This window comes from Camelina sativa, chromosome 12, assembly GCF_000633955.1.
Source record: "Camelina sativa cultivar DH55 chromosome 12, Cs, whole genome shotgun sequence".
Classification (NCBI taxonomy): Eukaryota; Viridiplantae; Streptophyta; class Magnoliopsida; order Brassicales; family Brassicaceae; genus Camelina; species Camelina sativa.
The window spans coordinates 6,842,015-6,861,126 of NC_025696.1; the positions used below are offsets into that span (position 1 = coordinate 6,842,015).

General features: G+C 33.7%; 6 protein-coding genes across 8 annotated transcripts in view; 2 read left to right on the plus strand and 4 right to left on the minus strand.

Annotated features, from left to right (window-relative positions):
• On the plus strand, positions 4,947–5,411 carry LOC104730570 (pumilio homolog 15-like). The gene has a single exon (XM_010449755.1). The coding sequence runs from the start codon at positions 4,991–4,993 to the stop codon at positions 5,387–5,389; it is 399 nt and encodes a 132-aa protein (XP_010448057.1). The 5' UTR covers positions 4,947–4,990; the 3' UTR covers positions 5,390–5,411.
• On the minus strand, positions 5,557–6,962 carry LOC104730571 (mitochondrial carrier protein MTM1-like). The gene is made up of 5 exons (XM_010449756.2): positions 6,947–6,962; positions 6,689–6,859; positions 6,433–6,535; positions 6,108–6,199; positions 5,557–5,989 (listed from the first exon to the last, which is right to left on the minus strand). The coding sequence occupies exons 1-5, from the start codon at positions 6,947–6,949 to the stop codon at positions 5,933–5,935; spliced, it is 426 nt and encodes a 141-aa protein (XP_010448058.2). The 5' UTR covers positions 6,950–6,962; the 3' UTR covers positions 5,557–5,932.
• Positions 9,260–9,702, plus strand: LOC104733257. Its single transcript, XM_010452849.1, has one exon. The coding sequence runs from the start codon at positions 9,304–9,306 to the stop codon at positions 9,700–9,702; it is 399 nt and encodes a 132-aa protein (XP_010451151.1). The 5' UTR covers positions 9,260–9,303.
• LOC104730573 (mitochondrial carrier protein MTM1) lies at positions 10,540–13,774 on the minus strand. 2 transcript variants are annotated; one of them, XM_010449759.2, is made up of 10 exons: positions 12,996–13,774; positions 12,812–12,901; positions 12,568–12,696; positions 12,345–12,404; positions 12,087–12,257; positions 11,831–11,933; positions 11,514–11,605; positions 11,254–11,403; positions 11,109–11,164; positions 10,540–11,011 (listed from the first exon to the last, which is right to left on the minus strand). In XM_010449759.2, the coding sequence occupies exons 1-10, from the start codon at positions 13,272–13,274 to the stop codon at positions 10,882–10,884; spliced, it is 1,260 nt and encodes a 419-aa protein (XP_010448061.1). In that variant the 5' UTR covers positions 13,275–13,774; the 3' UTR covers positions 10,540–10,881. The 2 variants fall into 2 exon arrangements, with proteins under 2 accessions (XP_010448061.1, XP_010448060.1); XM_010449758.2 differs by having other exon boundaries at positions 11,109–11,167; positions 12,996–13,772.
• LOC104730575 (abscisic acid receptor PYL10-like) lies at positions 16,242–17,443 on the minus strand. The gene is made up of 3 exons (XM_010449761.1): positions 17,121–17,443; positions 16,795–17,013; positions 16,242–16,702 (listed from the first exon to the last, which is right to left on the minus strand). The coding sequence occupies exons 1-3, from the start codon at positions 17,235–17,237 to the stop codon at positions 16,493–16,495; spliced, it is 546 nt and encodes a 181-aa protein (XP_010448063.1). The 5' UTR covers positions 17,238–17,443; the 3' UTR covers positions 16,242–16,492.
• LOC104730574 (histone-lysine N-methyltransferase ATX4-like) overlaps positions 18,193–19,112 on the minus strand; it is an 8,524-nt gene continuing 7,604 nt past the window's right edge. Inside the window, exons 21-23 of one of the 2 annotated variants that reach the window (XM_010449760.2) lie at positions 18,745–18,819; positions 18,564–18,664; positions 18,193–18,475 (exon numbers count right to left, since the gene is read on the minus strand). In XM_010449760.2, the coding sequence (XP_010448062.1) occupies positions 18,385–18,475; positions 18,564–18,664; positions 18,745–18,819 (267 nt within the window). In that variant the 3' untranslated portion in view covers positions 18,193–18,384. The remainder of the gene's footprint in view (positions 18,476–18,563; positions 18,665–18,744; positions 18,820–19,112) is intronic. The other variant, XM_019233318.1, reaches the window with a different exon arrangement.

A 19,112-nucleotide genomic window follows, 5' to 3' on the forward strand; every position in this document is an offset into this window, starting at 1 on the left:
AATATGGAGAAAAAAATGTTTAGCAATTCTTAAGAAAAATTTAAGCAAAATTTAAGTAAAATTCAATCAATTTATTTGCAATTTTTTACACTTAGTAACATTTTTGAGATTTGATTCTTATTTTGCTTGTGACAAAAATAATTAGATGAAACAAAAAAACACCCAATTTTTTACAAATCCCCTTCCATGAAAAAATCAGAGAATGATTGGCAATACTTGTTATCTGACCCAAGTTACCCATATTCGACTTCCAAAGCTCCGAGTCTTCCGACCTCAGCGACTTGTCGGTGAATTTGAGTTTTGAAAACCCGAACAACAGGATCAAAGTGAGGTGTGAGAGCTCTTTTGCGCTACTACTCTTCAACAACAATGAAGTTGCTCGGCAAATCATCTATGCTTTCAACTTGTCCACTCACGAGACCAAATTTGGGTCCGTAAGATTCGCCTTAGACTTCAACACACTTCCTGAAAACGACAAGATGGATCTCCAGAAACAGTTGCAGAACAACAAGCTCGAATTCCAGATTCGAGCCATCTTCAGAGTCAGAGCAACTTTGGGATCTTTACACTACTCCATCATGCTGCTTGGGAGGTGCGAGATTCAGCTTACATCTCCACCAAACGTACTCTTTCTTACTCATCATTGCACTCAGGGCCGGTCCTAGGTATTTAGAGGTCTAAAGCAATTTAAAACATGTGAATTTGATATTTTAATAATTTTTAGTTAATATAATAAATTAACTAAAATATATCTTGTATTGTATAGATATTAAAATATGATTTGATATACTTTTCAAAAAAAAAAATTTTTTTACTAGATTTTAACCTGCGGTATACCGCAAGACTATATTTTTAAAAATAAAATATAAATATAAATTTTTAGTAAATTAAATATATATATATATATATATAACTAATGTTTTATAAATTTTAAATGTATATCCCTTATATCTATATATTATTTAGGTTTACCGGTTTAAAAATTTAGGTTTACCAATTTAAATTGTTAAATTCATAATATAATCCGTGATACAACATAGTACTGCTTGTTTATTTTACATAATCGTAATTTAATAAACTCAATTAGATATGCTTAATATTCTAAGTCGATGGTTTAAACAAAATAATGAACTGATGATTTACTAACAATTAGTGATATAATTTTCAATTTTATTAATACACAAACTCATCCTGCTACATACCCAAACACAATTTTTCTTCCTTGCTTAAATAAGATATGCATGTTTTTCAAAATCCAAATAACGAAAAATGCAAAAAATATAGTTACATTAATTTTATGTATTTTATGATAATTTAAAGCAAGTAAACTAAATAAATCAAACAAAGATGATAGGAAAATCATAATTTTAATTAAAAAAATTATTTTATATTTCAAAAAAAAAATTTTAATTGTATTTGGTTATAAGGATAGTAAATAATTAATTGAAGATATTTTAATTAATTTAATTATATATTGTAATTAGTCATTAATTGATTATTGAGATATTTTCAGAATTTTTGTTTAGCCCAAAATATTAGTTTTAAATTTTAATTTAAAATTTAATGATAATAACATTCTTTGTAAATAAGTAGCAACTCTAGGATTTATTTGCTAGATTTGTATCATTGCCCACAACTCCCAAAAGCCTTCTTCTCTGCATTGTAGTAAAACGTTTAAAAAATGTCAAAAATCTTATTGCCTCGAGGGTCCACCATAAGATTGCTGAGAATGGAACATCACGGGCAAGCTGTGCACCCAAGCCTCTATAGAGAACACGATAGTTGTGCACTAGTCACGGGGAAAGATGTATATTAAAAGACTAAACAAAACAAAAAACTCTGGCTCTTGTTGTCAATGTCAACACGCATGCATCGTTGGTTGTGATTCCTAATTAAATGGTATGCCTAAAAGAGGAAACGAGAAGCTGAGATCAGAACAAGAGAAGACCATCATCATTCATCACATAAGAATTTTGTTGTCACACTCAGGAGGATTAACAACATTAGAAGATGAAAATGTTAAAACCACAATCTATGTAACCAAAATGATTATTAACCAAGTCTTAGATAAAAGTTGAAGAACTTAAGGAGGGGGTATTGGTTTAGGATTTAGAAAGAATTTTCATGACTTTGTGTTTTTAAAAATCTTGCTGATTTTTAAAATCATAGAAAATTAGAAAGTAAAAATGAAGGATTCTATAAGAGATTGTTTAGGAAGTTATTTTAAATCTTGCTGATTTGTGTTTCCTAATCTTGTAAAATCTTTCATAAAATCTTTCAAAATCTTTCTATTTGATGAAAGAGTTTTCATGACTTTTGTTATGAAGGAAATGATATAAAATCCTAAACCAATAACACCAAACTTGAATTCATTAACAATCCAAGATTCTTTAGTTTTAATTGAATAACATAAAACTTTTAATGACTTTATAAGACTCTTAATCCAATAACACTAAATTTATCAAGATTTTAGATAACTTTTTACAAATCTACAACCAATAACACCAAATTTTTAAAGAGTTTTTAAAAGTCTTGATTGAATAACAACATATTTTACATAACTTTTAAAGTCATTAAAATTCTTTCTAAATCCTAAACCAATAACCCCCCTTAATAAGAAAACAAAAACACAGGAAACGCATTGAAAAAATACACATAACACGATAACAAACATAAAACACACAATTCTAGTACGAGCCTTGTAGAGATTAAAGGAAGACGCAACATAATGTCAAAAAAACACCTACAAAACCAATGAGCACATTGCCTCATGAGGTTTGAGGGAAACGATCTCAACCTTAACAAGCGGATGTGAGTATAAAACCTAAACTCTCCAGAGAATCATAGCAAGTAAAATTTTAACCAACAGATTCTATGGAAATACGCAATTAGAAACCCTAGAAACCCTTGGAAAGTACAAACGATACGTTCAAATCCTAGAAATTGAGATGCAATCGTGCAATCGCAATAGCCAGAGGGATCAATTGAACGAAATCAAATTACGGATCATGGTGCCACTACATTCGACGAAAAAGTCTTACTTCGTGAGAAAATTATACTACATTTTACTCCCCTACTAAATTTTGCATCATTTTTACCGTGTTAAAAAAACTCATAAATTATTGTAAGTCCCTAAAATTTTGGTATTGGCTCCGCAACTGTATGGAAAGTTCTTGAATATTGACGGAAATTAGCAGATCAAAGGAGTATCTTGAATAAAGATTATCGAGTGCACATACCTTTATCAATTGTATATTACAAATTGAAAGCTATTAAACATTAAATCGGATTCTAAATGTTATTTGTAGAAATTAGCCTCAAAGTTAGGAATCACGGTCACAAATGCATATCATTAAAGTTGCAAACGTTACGCCTTAATAAGATGCAAAAATCATGAGACAAAATTGAATGCATTGATTGGAATTAGAAATGTAGTTATGTCAGAAAATTAATTGGAATGTATCTAATGTTGATATCATTTTTTTTTCTGATTTTGTCTTTCCTTCCATTTTACATCGATTTACATGTTGGAGAGTTCATTTTTTTTATAATTAAAAGAACATAAAGAATAAAAATATAGTCTAAGGACCTAGAAATAGCCCATCATCATAGAACTGTAACACATTTTCAGCATTCATATAGAGTTTCTAATTTACAAGAAATTTGTTAGGAGGCTAATTGAAGAAAATCAAACGGTAGTAACATATTGTGGAGTAAAAAAAATCAACATTGAGTTAAATAAAATATAAATTTGTAAAACTACCTGCAGAAAGATCAATATTTATCAATTACTTTTCTTTACTATTGACACTAAAACATAATTTTTATTTATTTATTTTCATCGTTACTGAGTTTCATAATAATTTTTTGGTTATAGAAATTTAGCGAATGTCATATAAGTCTTGATCGCATCCATATATTAAAGCTTTGGAAAAGATGTAGGACAAGATGAGATTTATCTCGTAATATTTGTAAATAATTTTTAATACTCAATTTTCATTTTGAATGTTTGATATATGGTCTCTATACAAACCTTATTTGTGCAAAGACTACCTCTAATTTTTTACTCTATTCTTGACTCTAAAATAGAGTAAGTGTAAAAAAATAAAGTTGAATATAGAGTAATCCTACCATTTACTCTAATTTAGAGTAAGATAGAGAGTAGAGTCGAAGCAAATGTTACTCTATAATAGAGTATTAACTTTAAAATATAGTGGGAGTTTGGAGATGCTTTTATCACAAAACAATAAAATCTAAAACAACAGAACTTTGAGGGATTTATTTACTTTAATCAAAAATATTTCATATATGTTTTGTTTATATAATTTTGTGTCAAACATTAAAAACCATATATAAAAGAACACATATTAAACATTTCTAAAATAAACTTTTCATATTAAAAAAAATTCATTTCAAAAAGATATTTCTAATTTAATATATATTATATTAAATAAAAGAAATTAAACATATCTTGCGCGATGCGCAAGCCTATTTCTAGTATATATATATATGGAAAGTTCTCCAATATTGACGGATATCAAGCAGATCAAGGATGAATAAGGATTATCGAGTGCACATACCTTATCGATTGTATATTACAAATTGAAAGCTATCAAACTTTAAATCGGATTCTAAATGTCATTTACTGAAATTAGCCTCCAATGTTAGAGATCACGGTCACAAATGCATATCATTAAAGTTGAAAGTTTACTATTATCAAACTTATCTCGGGAGATCACGGTCACAAATGCATATCATTCTAAATGTCATTTGTAAAAATTAGCCTCAAAGTTAGGAATCACGGTCACAAATGCATATCATTAAAGTTGGAAACGTGCCTTAATAAGATGCAAAAATCATGAGAAAAATTGAATGCATGAACATGACCTCCTCCTATAAATCAGAACCTTCTACTTATAAGATACATCTCAGTCCTAAACGCCAAAACAAAAAACACACACACACACATATACATTGATCAAGCAAAACAATGAATTCTTTCTTGTGCTTTTTGCTTATCATTGCATTGTGTCTTGGATCGAGCAACGCGGTCTGGGAAAAAAACACTGTACATTTCAAAAATTCTCTTGGTCCACAAAACATTCTCAAAATTCATTGTGTGTCGGACGAAGACAACCTAGGCTTTCATTTCTTAAGCCCTGGACAAACCTATGATTTTAGTTTTCGTGATAGTTATTTGAAAACAAAATTTACTTGTGACTTGAGGCAGGGTCCTGATTTCAGATTTCATGCATCGTTTACGGCATATGAAGGTAAAGTTATCATTGTTCGTTATGGTATAAATGTTTTTTGGGATGCTAGAGAAGAAGGAATATACCGTGCAGAGGGTAAAGAAGCGCCCAAACTATTGATCAGTTGGGCCCTCTAGAAATATTTATCCCTCAAATGAAGTTGGATTCATATTATTTTTCTATTATGTTCTTGTAAGATTTCTTTACCTATGAAAAATAAATTTAATCATTGCAATCCCATTGATTGAATATGCACACCTCCATATATGTGTTAATCTTGTCGTGCTTAGATATAGATACGCTGTTAAGAAACAAACTCCGATACCTTTATTCCTTAACCAAGTACCATACACACTATGGATAGAGGCTAGCACATCACTAGCTCTTCCATCACCATCTCACATGCGAGATCACACAATACAATACAATCAACATGACTCACCAATGAACGCCACAAGACCTATTTATACTAAAGGTCCTAACATAGTTTGTTATGGAAACGTAACTAACTTCTTCTTCACTCCAACTTCATTCTCACTTGCACGTGTTCTCTTTTGCCTCTCATATACTCTTATGAGCTTATGATATGCTGATTCAAAAGATCAATCAAACTGAGTTCAAGGAACTCGAAGTTTAGTTCAACAATGTAGAAATGATTCAAAAGATCAATCAAACTGAGTTCAAGGAACTCGAAGATTTGTATCATTGCCCACAACTCCTAGAAGCCTTCTTCTCATCTGTACCAACGGGGAAGGTCAAACCAAATTCACTTACTTGGGTTATCTATTTGGCTTAAACTGCCTTACAAACATCTCTCTGCATTGTAAAATGTTTAAAAAATATCAAAAATCTTACTGCCTCGAGGGTCCCCCACAAGATTGCTGAAAATGGAACATCACGGGCAAGCTGTGCACCCAAGCCTCTATAGAGAACACGATAGTTGTGCACTGTAACAGGGAAAAATGTATATTAAAGACTAAACAAAACAAAAACTCTGGCTCTTCAATGTCCACACTCCACACGCATGCATCTTTGGTTGTGATTGCTAATTAAATGGTATGCCTAAATGCCTAAGAGAGGGAAAACTCTACTTGATTATACATGCGCTAGAGATTATGACTTCAGGATATCAAATATTTTGGCATTTCTGTGGCTTGAGATGAAAGAAGAAGTAACTTACAACTACTTTCGAAGTTATTTGCTGTCCTGACTTCAGAGACTACACCAACTAGAGTTTTAAGAACTCCCGGAGGCTTCATACCGCTTTTTGCTTCTTTGAATGCCTACTTAGAAATAACAGTAAATAGAATATTACTCACGAGTCATTCATAGAAAGAATACACACAGACGAAAAGCACAACACACGTCGTCTGACGAAAAGCATAACACACGTCTAGAGTTACAAGACTACACACAGACGAAGTACAAGCCAATACCTGCATATGCGTTCTTGCAAGGTCAATTGGATAGCACACTGTACAAGCTAACGACCGCGCTAAGGACCCTGCCACAACAGGCACACACCATGTCGTAGCAGGAGCTTTCTCTCGAGATATTTTTTTCAACCGCTTGCGAAACAAATCATAGAATGGGAGATACATCCCAACCTGTGCAAAACTTAAGAGTTCAGTAATCCATAGTCTATCCAAACAAACAAACAAACAAATCCCGCAACTATAAACAAAAGAGCATACCATGGGCACAGCTACGGCAAGACCAACTATAAAAAGTTTTTATATTTTAAAGTAATAATTGAAACCAAATTAATTTATGATAGACTAATTTTGAAAATACATAATATGTTCTAATATATTTAAAAAATTACATTGTATTCAATAATCATATATATTTTATTAAAGACAAACTCATATAAAATTAAATTTGTATTTAATATTCTATAAGTTATTGGTTGACTGTTTGTAAAACATATGTACTAAAAAGAAAATAAAAATAACATAATGGTATTAGAAGATAATTGCTTAATCCCATGAAATCACAGAAAAAAATAGTTTCAAAAAATAATTTAATGTTAATTATACTATTTATTTTTAAATGATTAGAAAATAGAGATAATATATCGAATCTGAAAAATATTAAATTTGACACACTTTTCTTTTCCTAAGGGTTATTTATTAAATCTGAAAAATATTTGACACACATAATATTTATTAAGGGTTATTAGGAGATTAGAGAGTAAACATTGGAGCATATGGTAAATCGTGAATATACTTATTAATTATTAAAAATAATCATTGGTGATTCTTATGTGTAAAATATATTCATAATCTCATTAGTATAATACAAAATTACGGTTTCAGAATTTTAGTTTATTGATTGGATAAATTTGAGTCGATCTGATTTTTTTCTCACATATTGTGTTTTGAAATCATCAATCATCAAAATCTGATGGAATATTCAACATATAGATATTATAAGTTCAAGAATAGTTAATTAAAAAATACATTTACATGTAAGTTAAAATAAATTAGAAATGTAGTTATGTCAGAAAATTAATTGGAATGTATCTAATGTTGATATCAATTTTTTTCTGATTTTGCCTTTCCTTCCATTTTACATCGATTTACATGTTGGAGAGTTCATTTTTTTTATAATTAAAAGAACATAAAGAATAAAAATATTGTCTAAGGACCTAGAAATAGCCCATCATCATAGAACTGTAACACATTTTCAGCATTCATATAGAGTTTCTAATTTACAAGAAATTTGTTAGGAGGCTAATTGAAGAAAATCAAACGGTAGTAACATATTGTGGAGTAAAAAAAATCAACATTGAGTTAAATAAAATATAAATTTGTAAAACTACCTGCAGAAAGATCAATATTTATCAATTACTTTTCTTTACTATTGACACTAAAACATAATTTTTATTTCTTTATTTTCATCGTTACTGAGTTTCATAATAATTTTTTGGTTATAGAAATTTAGCGAATGTCATATAAGTCTTGATCGCATCCATATATTAAAGCTTTGGAAAAGATGTAGGACAAGATGAGATTTATCTCGTAATATTTGTAAATAATTTTTAATACTCAATTTTCATTTTGAATGTTTGATATATGGTCTCTATACAAACCTTATTTGTGCAAAGACTACCTCTAATTTTTTACTCTATTCTTGACTCTAAAATAGAGTAAGTGTAAAAAAATAAAGTTGAATATAGAGTAATCCTACCATTTACTCTAATTTAGAGTAAGATAGAGAGTAGAGTCGAAGCAAATGTTACTCTATAATAGAGTATTAACTTTAAAATATAGTGGGAGTTTGGAGATGCTTTTATCACAAAACAATAAAATCTAAAACAACAGAACTTTGAGGGATTTATTTACTTTAATCAAAAATATTTCATATATGTTTTGTTTATATAATTTTGTGTCAAACATTAAAAACCATATATAAAAGAACACATATTAAACATTTCTAAAATAAACTTTTCATATTAAAAAAAATTCATTTCAAAAAGATATTTCTAATTTAATATATATTATATTAAATAAAAGAAATTAAACATATCTTGCGCGATGCGCAAGCCTATTTCTAGTATATATATATATGGAAAGTTCTCCAATATTGACGGATATCAAGCAGATCAAGGATGAATAAGGATTATCGAGTGCACATACCTTATCGATTGTATATTACAAATTGAAAGCTATCAAACTTTAAATCGGATTCTAAATGTCATTTACTGAAATTAGCCTCCAATGTTAGAGATCACGGTCACAAATGCATATCATTAAAGTTGAAAGTTTACTATTATCAAACTTATCTCGGGAGATCACGGTCACAAATGCATATCATTCTAAATGTCATTTGTAAAAATTAGCCTCAAAGTTAGGAATCACGGTCACAAATGCATATCATTAAAGTTGGAAACGTGCCTTAATAAGATGCAAAAATCATGAGAAAAATTGAATGCATGAACATGACCTCCTCCTATAAATCAGAACCTTCTACTTATAAGATACATCTCAGTCCTAAACGCCAAAACAAAAAACACACACACACACATATACATTGATCAAGCAAAACAATGAATTCTTTCTTGTGCTTTTTGCTTATCATTGCATTGTGTCTTGGATCGAGCAACGCGGTCTGGGAAAAAAACACTGTACATTTCAAAAATTCTCTTGGTCCACAAAACATTCTCAAAATTCATTGTGCGTCAAACGAAGATAACCTAGGCATTCATTACTTAAGCCCTGGACAAACCTATGATTTTAGTTTTCATGATAGTGCTTTGAAAACTAAATTTAATTGTGACTTGGGGCAGGGTCCTGATTTCAGATTTCATGCATCGTTTACGGCATATGAAGGTAAATTTATCATTGTTCGTTATGGTAGAAATGTTTTTTGGGAAGCTAGAGAAGAAGGAATATACCGTGCAGAGGGTAAAGAAGCGCCCAAACTAATGTACAGTTGGACCATCTAGAAATATTTATCCCTCAAATGAAGTTGGATTCATATTATTTTTCTATTATGTTCTTGTAAGATTTCTTTACCTATGAAAAATAAATTTAATCATTGCAATCCCATTTATTGAATATGCACACCTCCATATATGTGTTAATCTTGTCGTGCTTAGATATAGATCGCTGATTCAAAAGATCAATCAAACGGATTACAACGACAGATTTGAGATATGAGTTCAAGGAACTCTAAGTTTAGTTCAACAGTGTAGATATGATTCAACAAATAGGATTATTAAGTTGATGAAGTCACCAAAGAGCCTTCTTATTCCGTGAAATCAAGAGATTATGAAGCTGCCTTGTCTTACAAGAAGTTAAATAAGAGTCAAATCACTTCTTTTTTTTTAACTTTCTATCTGTGTAAATCTATTGTTTATGGAGCATATATATATGTAGGAAAAAAAAAGAGAGTTTTGATTGGCTTCTTCTTCGTTCTCTTCTTCTTCTTGGTGTTGTAGCGTTTTAATTAAACAAGCACCTACCCTTAATTCATGAACTTCCTGCAGTTTGGGGCTTTACATAAACATGACACCTTGAATTCCTCTGGCTCATCGTTCTTAAGAAGTTAAGTTCTTAAGTTCTTAAGAAGTTGAAGAGCCAAAACACATTGTCTATCAGAAAATCCTCAACAAGTGACTACGGCAAAAATGGTTCCAGATACAGTGAGCATACCTCCATTCTATTACCAGCCCGGGAGGCACACATGGCGTGATTTTACGTAGAACACTTGCAACACTGAGTACACGAGCCTTGTATTTGTTTGCATATTACACATATAGAACACTTTTACCAAATTTGACTTGCCAAAAATTACATATCAAATCCTATTTCTCAATTCTTTTATCAGAAAAAGGTCTCATTCCTTAGTAAACGATCATATTGTTGCTATCATCATCTTATGTCTTCCACTAATCACACTAAGCCAACCTAAGTCTGATGAACGATCACGCCGACATAAACCGGATTAAACATTTTAAATAGCCGGTATTAATAACTGGACAAAATTCCGGCTCATATGAAACAAGGGCTTGGAGGACTGAGCCTGTTTAACTTATTCTGTTAATTTAAAGAAAAACAAACTACAACCTAAAGCCGTATCCACATTCATGTGTTATGTGTATGAGATTTGTGACTTTGTTGGGTCATGATGAAGCGTGGTGATGCAAAACATACTTGACCACCTCGTAGAAGGAAACCACTATCCCTACCGATGGTCCTGCACGCGCCACTCGTGGACCCATTCCCATGAACAGTCCTCTCATCCCTCCATCCCTGTGTGTATGTATTTGTTGTTATGTCTTATTTCAATACAAACACAGAGCTGTTGACAAATAAAAAAATGGAATCTTTCAAATATCTATATACATACCTCCAAACCTCTACTAGTGTCTGTCGCGTCGTCATTATCAACGCCCTACCAGGATCCTTCTGAATTAATGGAAGGGACAAACATAAGTAGGGACAAAAATCTTAATAAGTATCTAGACAAGTTTCCAGAGGCAAAGCTAACAAACCTCTATCTGTCTTCTTGTTCTTGCAACGTCAAGAGGACAAGTAGCAGCAGCAGCGATACTTCCAGCTACAAAACCAGTAGAAAAGTTTGCACCGAAAACACCAAGAAGATTTGTATCATTGCCCACAACTCCTAGAAGCCTTCTTCTCATCTGTACCAACGGGGAAGGTCAAACCAAATTCACTTGGGTTATCTATTGGCTTAAACTGCCTTACAAATTCTCTGCATTGTAAACTGTTTAAAATATGTCAAAAATCTTACTGCCTCGAGGGTCCCCCACAAGATTGCTGAAAATGGAACATCACGGGCAAGCTGTGCACCCAAGCCTCTATAGAGAACACGATAGTTGTGCACTGTCACGGGGAAAAATGTATATTAAAAGACTAAACAAAACAAAAACTCTGGCTCTTAGTGTCAATGTCCACACGTATGCATCTTTGGTTGTGATTGCTAATTAAAATGGTATGCCTAAGAGAGGGAAAACTCTACTTGATTATACATGCGCTAGAGATTATGACTTCAGGATATCAAATATTTTGGCATTTCTGTGGATTGAGATGAAAGAAGAAGTAACTTACAACTACTTTCGAAGTTATTTGCCGTCCTGACTTCAGAGACTACACCAACTAGAGTTTTAAGAACTCCCGGAGGCTTCATACCACTTTTTGCTTCTTTGAATGCCTACTTAGATGAAACAGTAAATAGAATATTATCAGCAAGTCGCGCAAAGAAAGACTACAGTACTACTACACCCCAAAAAGAAAGATCTCGTCGAAAAGCATAACACACGTCTAGAGTTACAAGACTACACACATACAAAGTACAAGCCAATACCTGCATACGCGTTCTTGCAAGGTCAATTGGATAGCACACTGTACAAGCTAACGACCGCGCTAAGGACCCTGCCACAACAGGCACACACCATGTCGTAGCAGGAGCTTTCTCTCGAGATATTTTTTCCAACCGGTTGCGAAACAAATCATAGAATGGGAGATACATCCCAACCTGTGCAAAACTTACGAGTTCAGTAATCCATAGTCTATCCAAACAAACAAACAAACAAATCCCGCAACTATAAACAAAAGAGCATACCATGGGAACAGCTACGGCAAGACCAGCATTAGTCCCTCTCCAGAGTCGTGACAGTCCCTCCTGCATCAGGCCTTGCGTTAGGATATAGAGAAATAGGAAGATTCTAGCTAAAAACCATGCCACATACCCAAAACAAACACCTCAAATAGCTAATTATACCATCTTCTTTTATCTTTGCTAGACTTTAAACAAGATATAAAGAAAATGAGTTCCACAAGCTCACCTGTCGTATGATCTTGGTGAAGACATCAAATGTTCCTTTGTACTGAAAACAATCCGGCGGGCAAATAGAAACAGTACCTTGAACACCAGCCCGTGAACATGAAGGAGAACATCTCAAGTCTGCAAACATCTAAACCCAAAAAAACGAAAAAATTTTACAAAAACTTGGCAGTGAAAATATAGAAAGTATCAACCTTCAAAACAACTCTCCCACAACAACAACAACAGAGAATTCAGACACATACCATGTTTGGTCCAAAAAATGCCATGCGTCCAATGGAGCTACTGAGTGGGTGAGAGTAAGACAACCCGGCGGCTTGAGCTTGTAATCGAGTCTGATAAACAAATCACAGTATAAAAACATTAAAAACAAAAAAAGTTCCCCGGCGGCTAATCAACACAACAACTGAAAAAAAAACAATCTCATACCTTGACAACGTCGAGAGGATTTAAAGTAACGGCGGATAAAACCGCAGCTCCGGCGGCTGAGAAAACCCTTCCCGTAAATCCTAGATCGTTCTTCGACGAACCCTTGTCCAACTGAGGCGGAGGAGAAGCTATACCAAATCTTCTCACATCATCATCTCTTATTCCATCAGCCGAATCAATGATGGAAAAATCACGGCTTTCTATAGCTGCCGGAGACGAAGACGACGACGACATTTCAGAAGCAACCCAAATATTCTCCGGGCGCTCTGCCTCTACCATGTTTAAGATTCTTCTTCTGTATTTTTACCCGAGAATCCTCGGTAGAGAGACGAAGCAGAGGTTTTTGATTCAATCAAAAAGCTTCGATTTGAAGCTAATAGGAAAATTTCTGATTTTTTTAGGATTTAGAGGAAGAAAAGGTTTAATTTTTATTTTTCCAGATTCCTTGGAGAAGAGGGAAAAAAAGAAAAACAAGAGGAGAGAATAGGGCAAACCAGAGCCACAAAGGAAAAACACTGGAGACTTCAGTGGGTAGCCACACAGCAGAAGAAACCCTAAAAACTACTCAACGCGGCGTTTTTAGAAGATTCTACACGCCTTAAATCTAACCGAACCAAACCGAGAGATGTCGATTTCGGTTTTGGTTGAACCAATTGAAATATTCTACCAATGCCAGTTACCACGTTGTCAATCGAAATTAGGCTTCAAAGAAAAAAAAAACAGATTATTTTCTTATTTTAGTCAACAAGTACAAAACTTAACCAAGGCCATTGAATTGAACGAGAGGATTTTCGAATTTGTAAGAGGCTCTCTCGCCACAATATATAATGCTTTCGCTATGGTACTTTAAGGCTTTAACAAAAGTATTATTATTTGGTGGTGAAGAGTGGCGATCAACAACGTGTTGATATGAAGAGTCCACCACGTAATATATTTTTCTGTACCGACTCAAACCGTGTGTTTTAACTTTTTCGGTTATGTTAAACCAGTTGAATAAATAGCGAAATTAGGCAAACAAGAGCCGGTCCTCTTTTTTGTTCTGTCAGCAAATTTGGGTCATTGACTCATCGCGAAAGCCACTGAATTTAGAATTTTCGATTTTTCGGGGCTCCACGTTTTTTATAATTCTTTCTTTTGATGCCGTGGAAGTAATTTGGTGGTGAGGAGGCCTTAAGAGTGGCAATCCACGTGTCCTTGATTCCACCAAGTACACCTCGTTATGTTTTTTGTGTACCGACTCATCAGAACCGTGTGTTTATCTCCATTTTTTCTTCATTTATTTATTTAATGGTTGGCTGTTAGATGGACTTATTGGGTCACTCGATTTATATTCATTTTAGTCATCAAATTTTCAGAATCGTGAGGTGTTCACATATTGGAGAGAGATAGAAAAAAGAACTTGTCAATAGGTGGTATCTAAGAGCTATCATTCGCGGATTTTATTATGGCACAAAAAGAATAAAGACAAATCATATGGTTAGGAACAATAGATGATTCGAAGACTCTCTCTACACGAGTCATGGCAATACATATCCAGTTACGACATCATTCTAAGAAAAGCACCAAACAAAGTCGGAATCGGTGGCTCAAAATTATAGGATAAGATTAGCAAGAAAAACCTTCCTGCGTACGTCGACCAATACAAAAAAAAAAATAGAGGTTCATGAGAACGTGATTGAGTCTATTGCAATCCTATTTCTTGGTTGGATCAGATTATTCACTAATGGCTACTTTTACTGCTATTGCTATATATCGTCATCTTTGTGTCTCCACTTATTACGTATACGTACCCTCCGAAAACACATGTATCAAGAGGAAGATAAATAGAAAAGTAACTTGATCATTTGTAAAACATCAGTCAAAGTTGAAAAACGTAGTCGAAGTAGTGCTCTATATATATTCTCGACAATCGAATCATGCTTTTAGGAAAAAAATTTCTAACAAAGATATGTCATAATTAAGTTTATGACAATCGAATCATAATTAAGTTTGCTTTGCTCCTTGTCTCTACCTTCATGATCTGTTTAGATATGATCGCTTTTTAAAGGATTTTAGTTAGACGTAATGAGACGCATCAGTCGTCGTCGTCGCATCTGGGAGTTTTTGTTTGAGTCTCTATGAACATCTATGAGTGCTCTTTGCTTGCCGGGTTATGATGTCCTTGTTCTCGAGAGATTGGCTCTTACCATGATAGGAGGAGGTAGGTGTTATCTATGGGTTGGCCGTGGGCGGCCATGTTAAACCGCATGCGCAGGTGTTTCAGAAGAAGAAGTTTCTCGGCTATCTTATTTCTTTCATATTTAAGGTTTTGCCTTGTTATCTCTGCTCTTTGTTTAAGGATTCGTCCTCTTTCGATTTGGTTTCGATATTATCTGTTTGTATATCTAGCTCAGTTTATGGTTTCCCTTCGATAGGGCTTAGTTTCCAAGGATTTCCTTTTCCTTCGGCAGTTGACTCTGAGGACTTCTAATTGTCCGCCAGCTTAAACGTCCCTCTTTTGGGCATATGTAATCTTGGTTCCAAAACATATTCTAATAAAATTCAAGATGACAAAAAAAAAAAAAAAGTTTCTAACAAAGAAGATTTAAGGTCACTATTATAAATCACTATCTTGCGACAGGAAAGAAAAAGATCACTATCTAGAAAACGACAGTATCACGTGATCACATTCACACTATCTAGTGATCAAAAGATGACACAGTTTGTGATATTTTCTTACCATACTATTATTTCAACTACTTTTACTATTTCGAGAACGCGAAGATAGCAATAAACCGAAGAAAAATGCAAACAATAAACAACGTGGACAAAAAAAAAATTATACAATGGATTTGGCAGCTTTTTGAGGCAGTCATTATCAACAAACCTAATCCACAAAGCTCCTTTTACCATTTTTTGACTTCCATGCCTATTGGTTTGTAGAATTACAATATTTGTAGGGACCGACGTCTAGTATGTAAGACAAAAAAATTAGTTGAGTCCATTACTCGAGACTAGAGTATTGTTGTACTAGAGTATTTTATTTTCTCTATTTCTTTTGTACTATACAAGAGTATTATATATGTTTAGGAAGAAGTTGTATATTATTTTGTTTTTTTAACGTACATACTATACTTTTGATTGGTCGAGAAAACCATATAAGTTCCAAGGAAAAAACCACCATGTATTATTAAATTTGTAAGAATACAAGAAAAATATCAAACACAATGAAAAATATCTAGGATAATATGTCATGTATATTTAAAATAGATGAAAAAAGAAGAATCTTATATAGAAACATTTACAAATTCCAAATATTATCAAGTTCAAATAATTTACAAAAAAACCAACAAAATGGAGAAAGGAACAAAAAGATATATAGCATAGACTTACAAAAACACATCACTATTTATAAAAAGGAAGATTATTTGAAAAAAAAATGTTCATCTCTCCTTCACCTTTGGAAGCTTCTTCTTCATCCATTTCCCCTTTTGTGAATACTTTCTTATCCAACCCAATCATACTGTCTCAATAGATTCTGCTCCTAAACGCTCAGAGACATCTGCTAAAGATTTGAGATTGCACTGAATCAAAGCCTCCACGAAGAAACAAGTCTCCTCCTCTGTGTTACCTTCCGGCACGTCCACCACGAACGACTCAATCACCAATGTCCCTGCTCTTCCCTCTATCGTCTCGGCCGGGTGCAACGAAATGATTGAGGAATAGTTCTGGTCGGTTGGATAAAAGAACAGATTAAGCTTAAGACACAAAAACCATAATTAACCTTTTCGGGAGAAAACTACAAATAGTACGTAGTTACCTTGAGTCTGTGATCACCACCGAGGATTCTAACGGAGAGGATGTGTTGATCATCATCAAGAAACTCTAACCTCTCGGTGCTTTTAGTAGCTGGTAAACCAGATCTCACATCAACTTCTCTAACAGTACCAATCTCAAGCTTCTTCCCTTGAACCACACACCTACTAATAAAAGGTTTGTATTTTTGTGGTTGATCGAATCTCCTCACAAGTGACCACACCTTTTTTTATAAACACACCAAAAAAAAAACAGTAAACATCTCAAAAATCGAATCTTTAACGGTACAGCAGCATATCTGAAATCGATTAGAGAAAGGTCAAAACTTACGAGATGAAGAGGAGCGTTGATATGTTTTACAAGCGTAGAGCTGCACTGATTCTCTAAAAGCTCGTGACTATGGTGTCTCTTGATGTACTCGCTCTCTATCTCGTCACCGTTCATCATTCTTCTCTCACACACCCAATAGAGAAAAAACAGAGACAGAGACAGAGAATGAAAGAACGGGAAAAAAAAAAACAGACAAGATCCAATCTAGGGAAGAATGAATCTGTCAACGTCGGAGATCTGAACCAGAGTATCGCCGGCTATAGATTGGTCGCCGTCTTTGCGAAGGAGATAGTAATAAATAAAACGACCTCAACCAACTAAAAGTGGACTATCTCTCACTCCGAATATTCGTATTTATTCAGAAAAGACGCATCTAATTGGACAGAACCAAATATTTATATGATATTTTTGCACTAAAGACAAAACCCACAGTTGGGGTCGGGGAGACAATTTAATAAGCACCTCTGCTATTTAAATGTAATCACGGTACTGCCATTTTACATGTCGGCCTCTCTAGTCTCTATTCTCTACTCTTTAGTAGTAGGAGGATGAAGATTAGGATTAGGAGGATGCTCATTCATTTTAACTTATCCTCATTCATTTTAACTTATCTGTATTCCCATTTTTTTGGGATAAGTTAAAATGAGCATCATGTTTCCATCAATTGGGCCGGGATAAACCTTACAGTGCTTAAAAGCCCATTACGATATATTTTAGGCGCGCGCGCACACACAGTGACACAACAACTCGTCTGACGTGGCACTCTTTGACGATGAGAAAAGAAAGACAAACGCACAGATTCATGAACCGGTGAAAACAAATCAATTCGTAATTCGCGGTATAATCGTGTAGTAAACCGATGGTTAAAGGGTGAAACGGTTATATATAACAATTGGAATTATCTCTGTTACTTATTCTTCTACTTACTGTATTATAGTTATTTAGTCAATAAGGGTATGTTGGACGTGTAGATAGCTTATGGAGCTGTAAAAGGAGCAGATTTATGAAATGAAGGGTCTCAAAAGTCTCTCCTCCTTATTTGGACGATGACACAAAAGACCAACTATGGAAGTGAATGAATGAAATTGGACTTTTCCAGGAAATGGTGAAACGAATGAGTTGTTGTCTATACAGAGGCGCAGAATAGAATAAGAGCTAAAATCACTTTTTGATCTTTCTATCACCTATAAATCTAGTGTTTAAAGAGCAAAACATATATATAGAAAAAAAAAGAGAACCTTGCTTTTGCGTCTTCTTCATGGTGTTAGTTCATGAACTTCCTGCAGTTGGGGGCTTTACATAAGCATCGCACCTTGAATTCATCTGGCTCGTCTGGATCAAATAAGTAATCATACCTGCCAAAACAATACAACCCATTTCCTTAAACTATGATAATCATCAGCTTTAGATTGAAGAATAGTGTAATAGAAATGTCTAGTGTACGTTAACTCCTTTTCCACAGCTACATTGGTCTTGGCGATGAGGACAATTCTGCTTTCCTCATCTCCTACGCTCATGATCCTTGCATAGCAATTTGGCGTACACTGCACCACGTATCACGGTTTAGGCTTCAAAGTCTCTAAATCTAACATAAAACGTCAAAAATCTAATCCATGCTGCTTACCGAATGGTTGATGAGCCGAGCTATGTTCCCTTTATCTGTAGCATCAACCACTACTTCCTCACTGATCTTGAACAGCTGCAACAAAATCAATTCCCTTGGTTCAGAGAGATAGAGAGAGAAAGAGACAATATGTGGAGATAAGACAATAAACTATTTCAACTCACATAGCAATCCTTCCCTACTCTACGATACCGTGCTTCTCTCAAGTCTGCAATGCTACCTCTCACCTGTTCCCCTCTGTACTCAAGAACCTGAAATACAATAGCATCTCTCAACAGTCAAACACTCCTCTCATCCCAAATAGACAAAACCAAAATTCACAAATGGGTGCGCCTTCGAACCATTTCTCCTTCTTGGATATTTCTTCT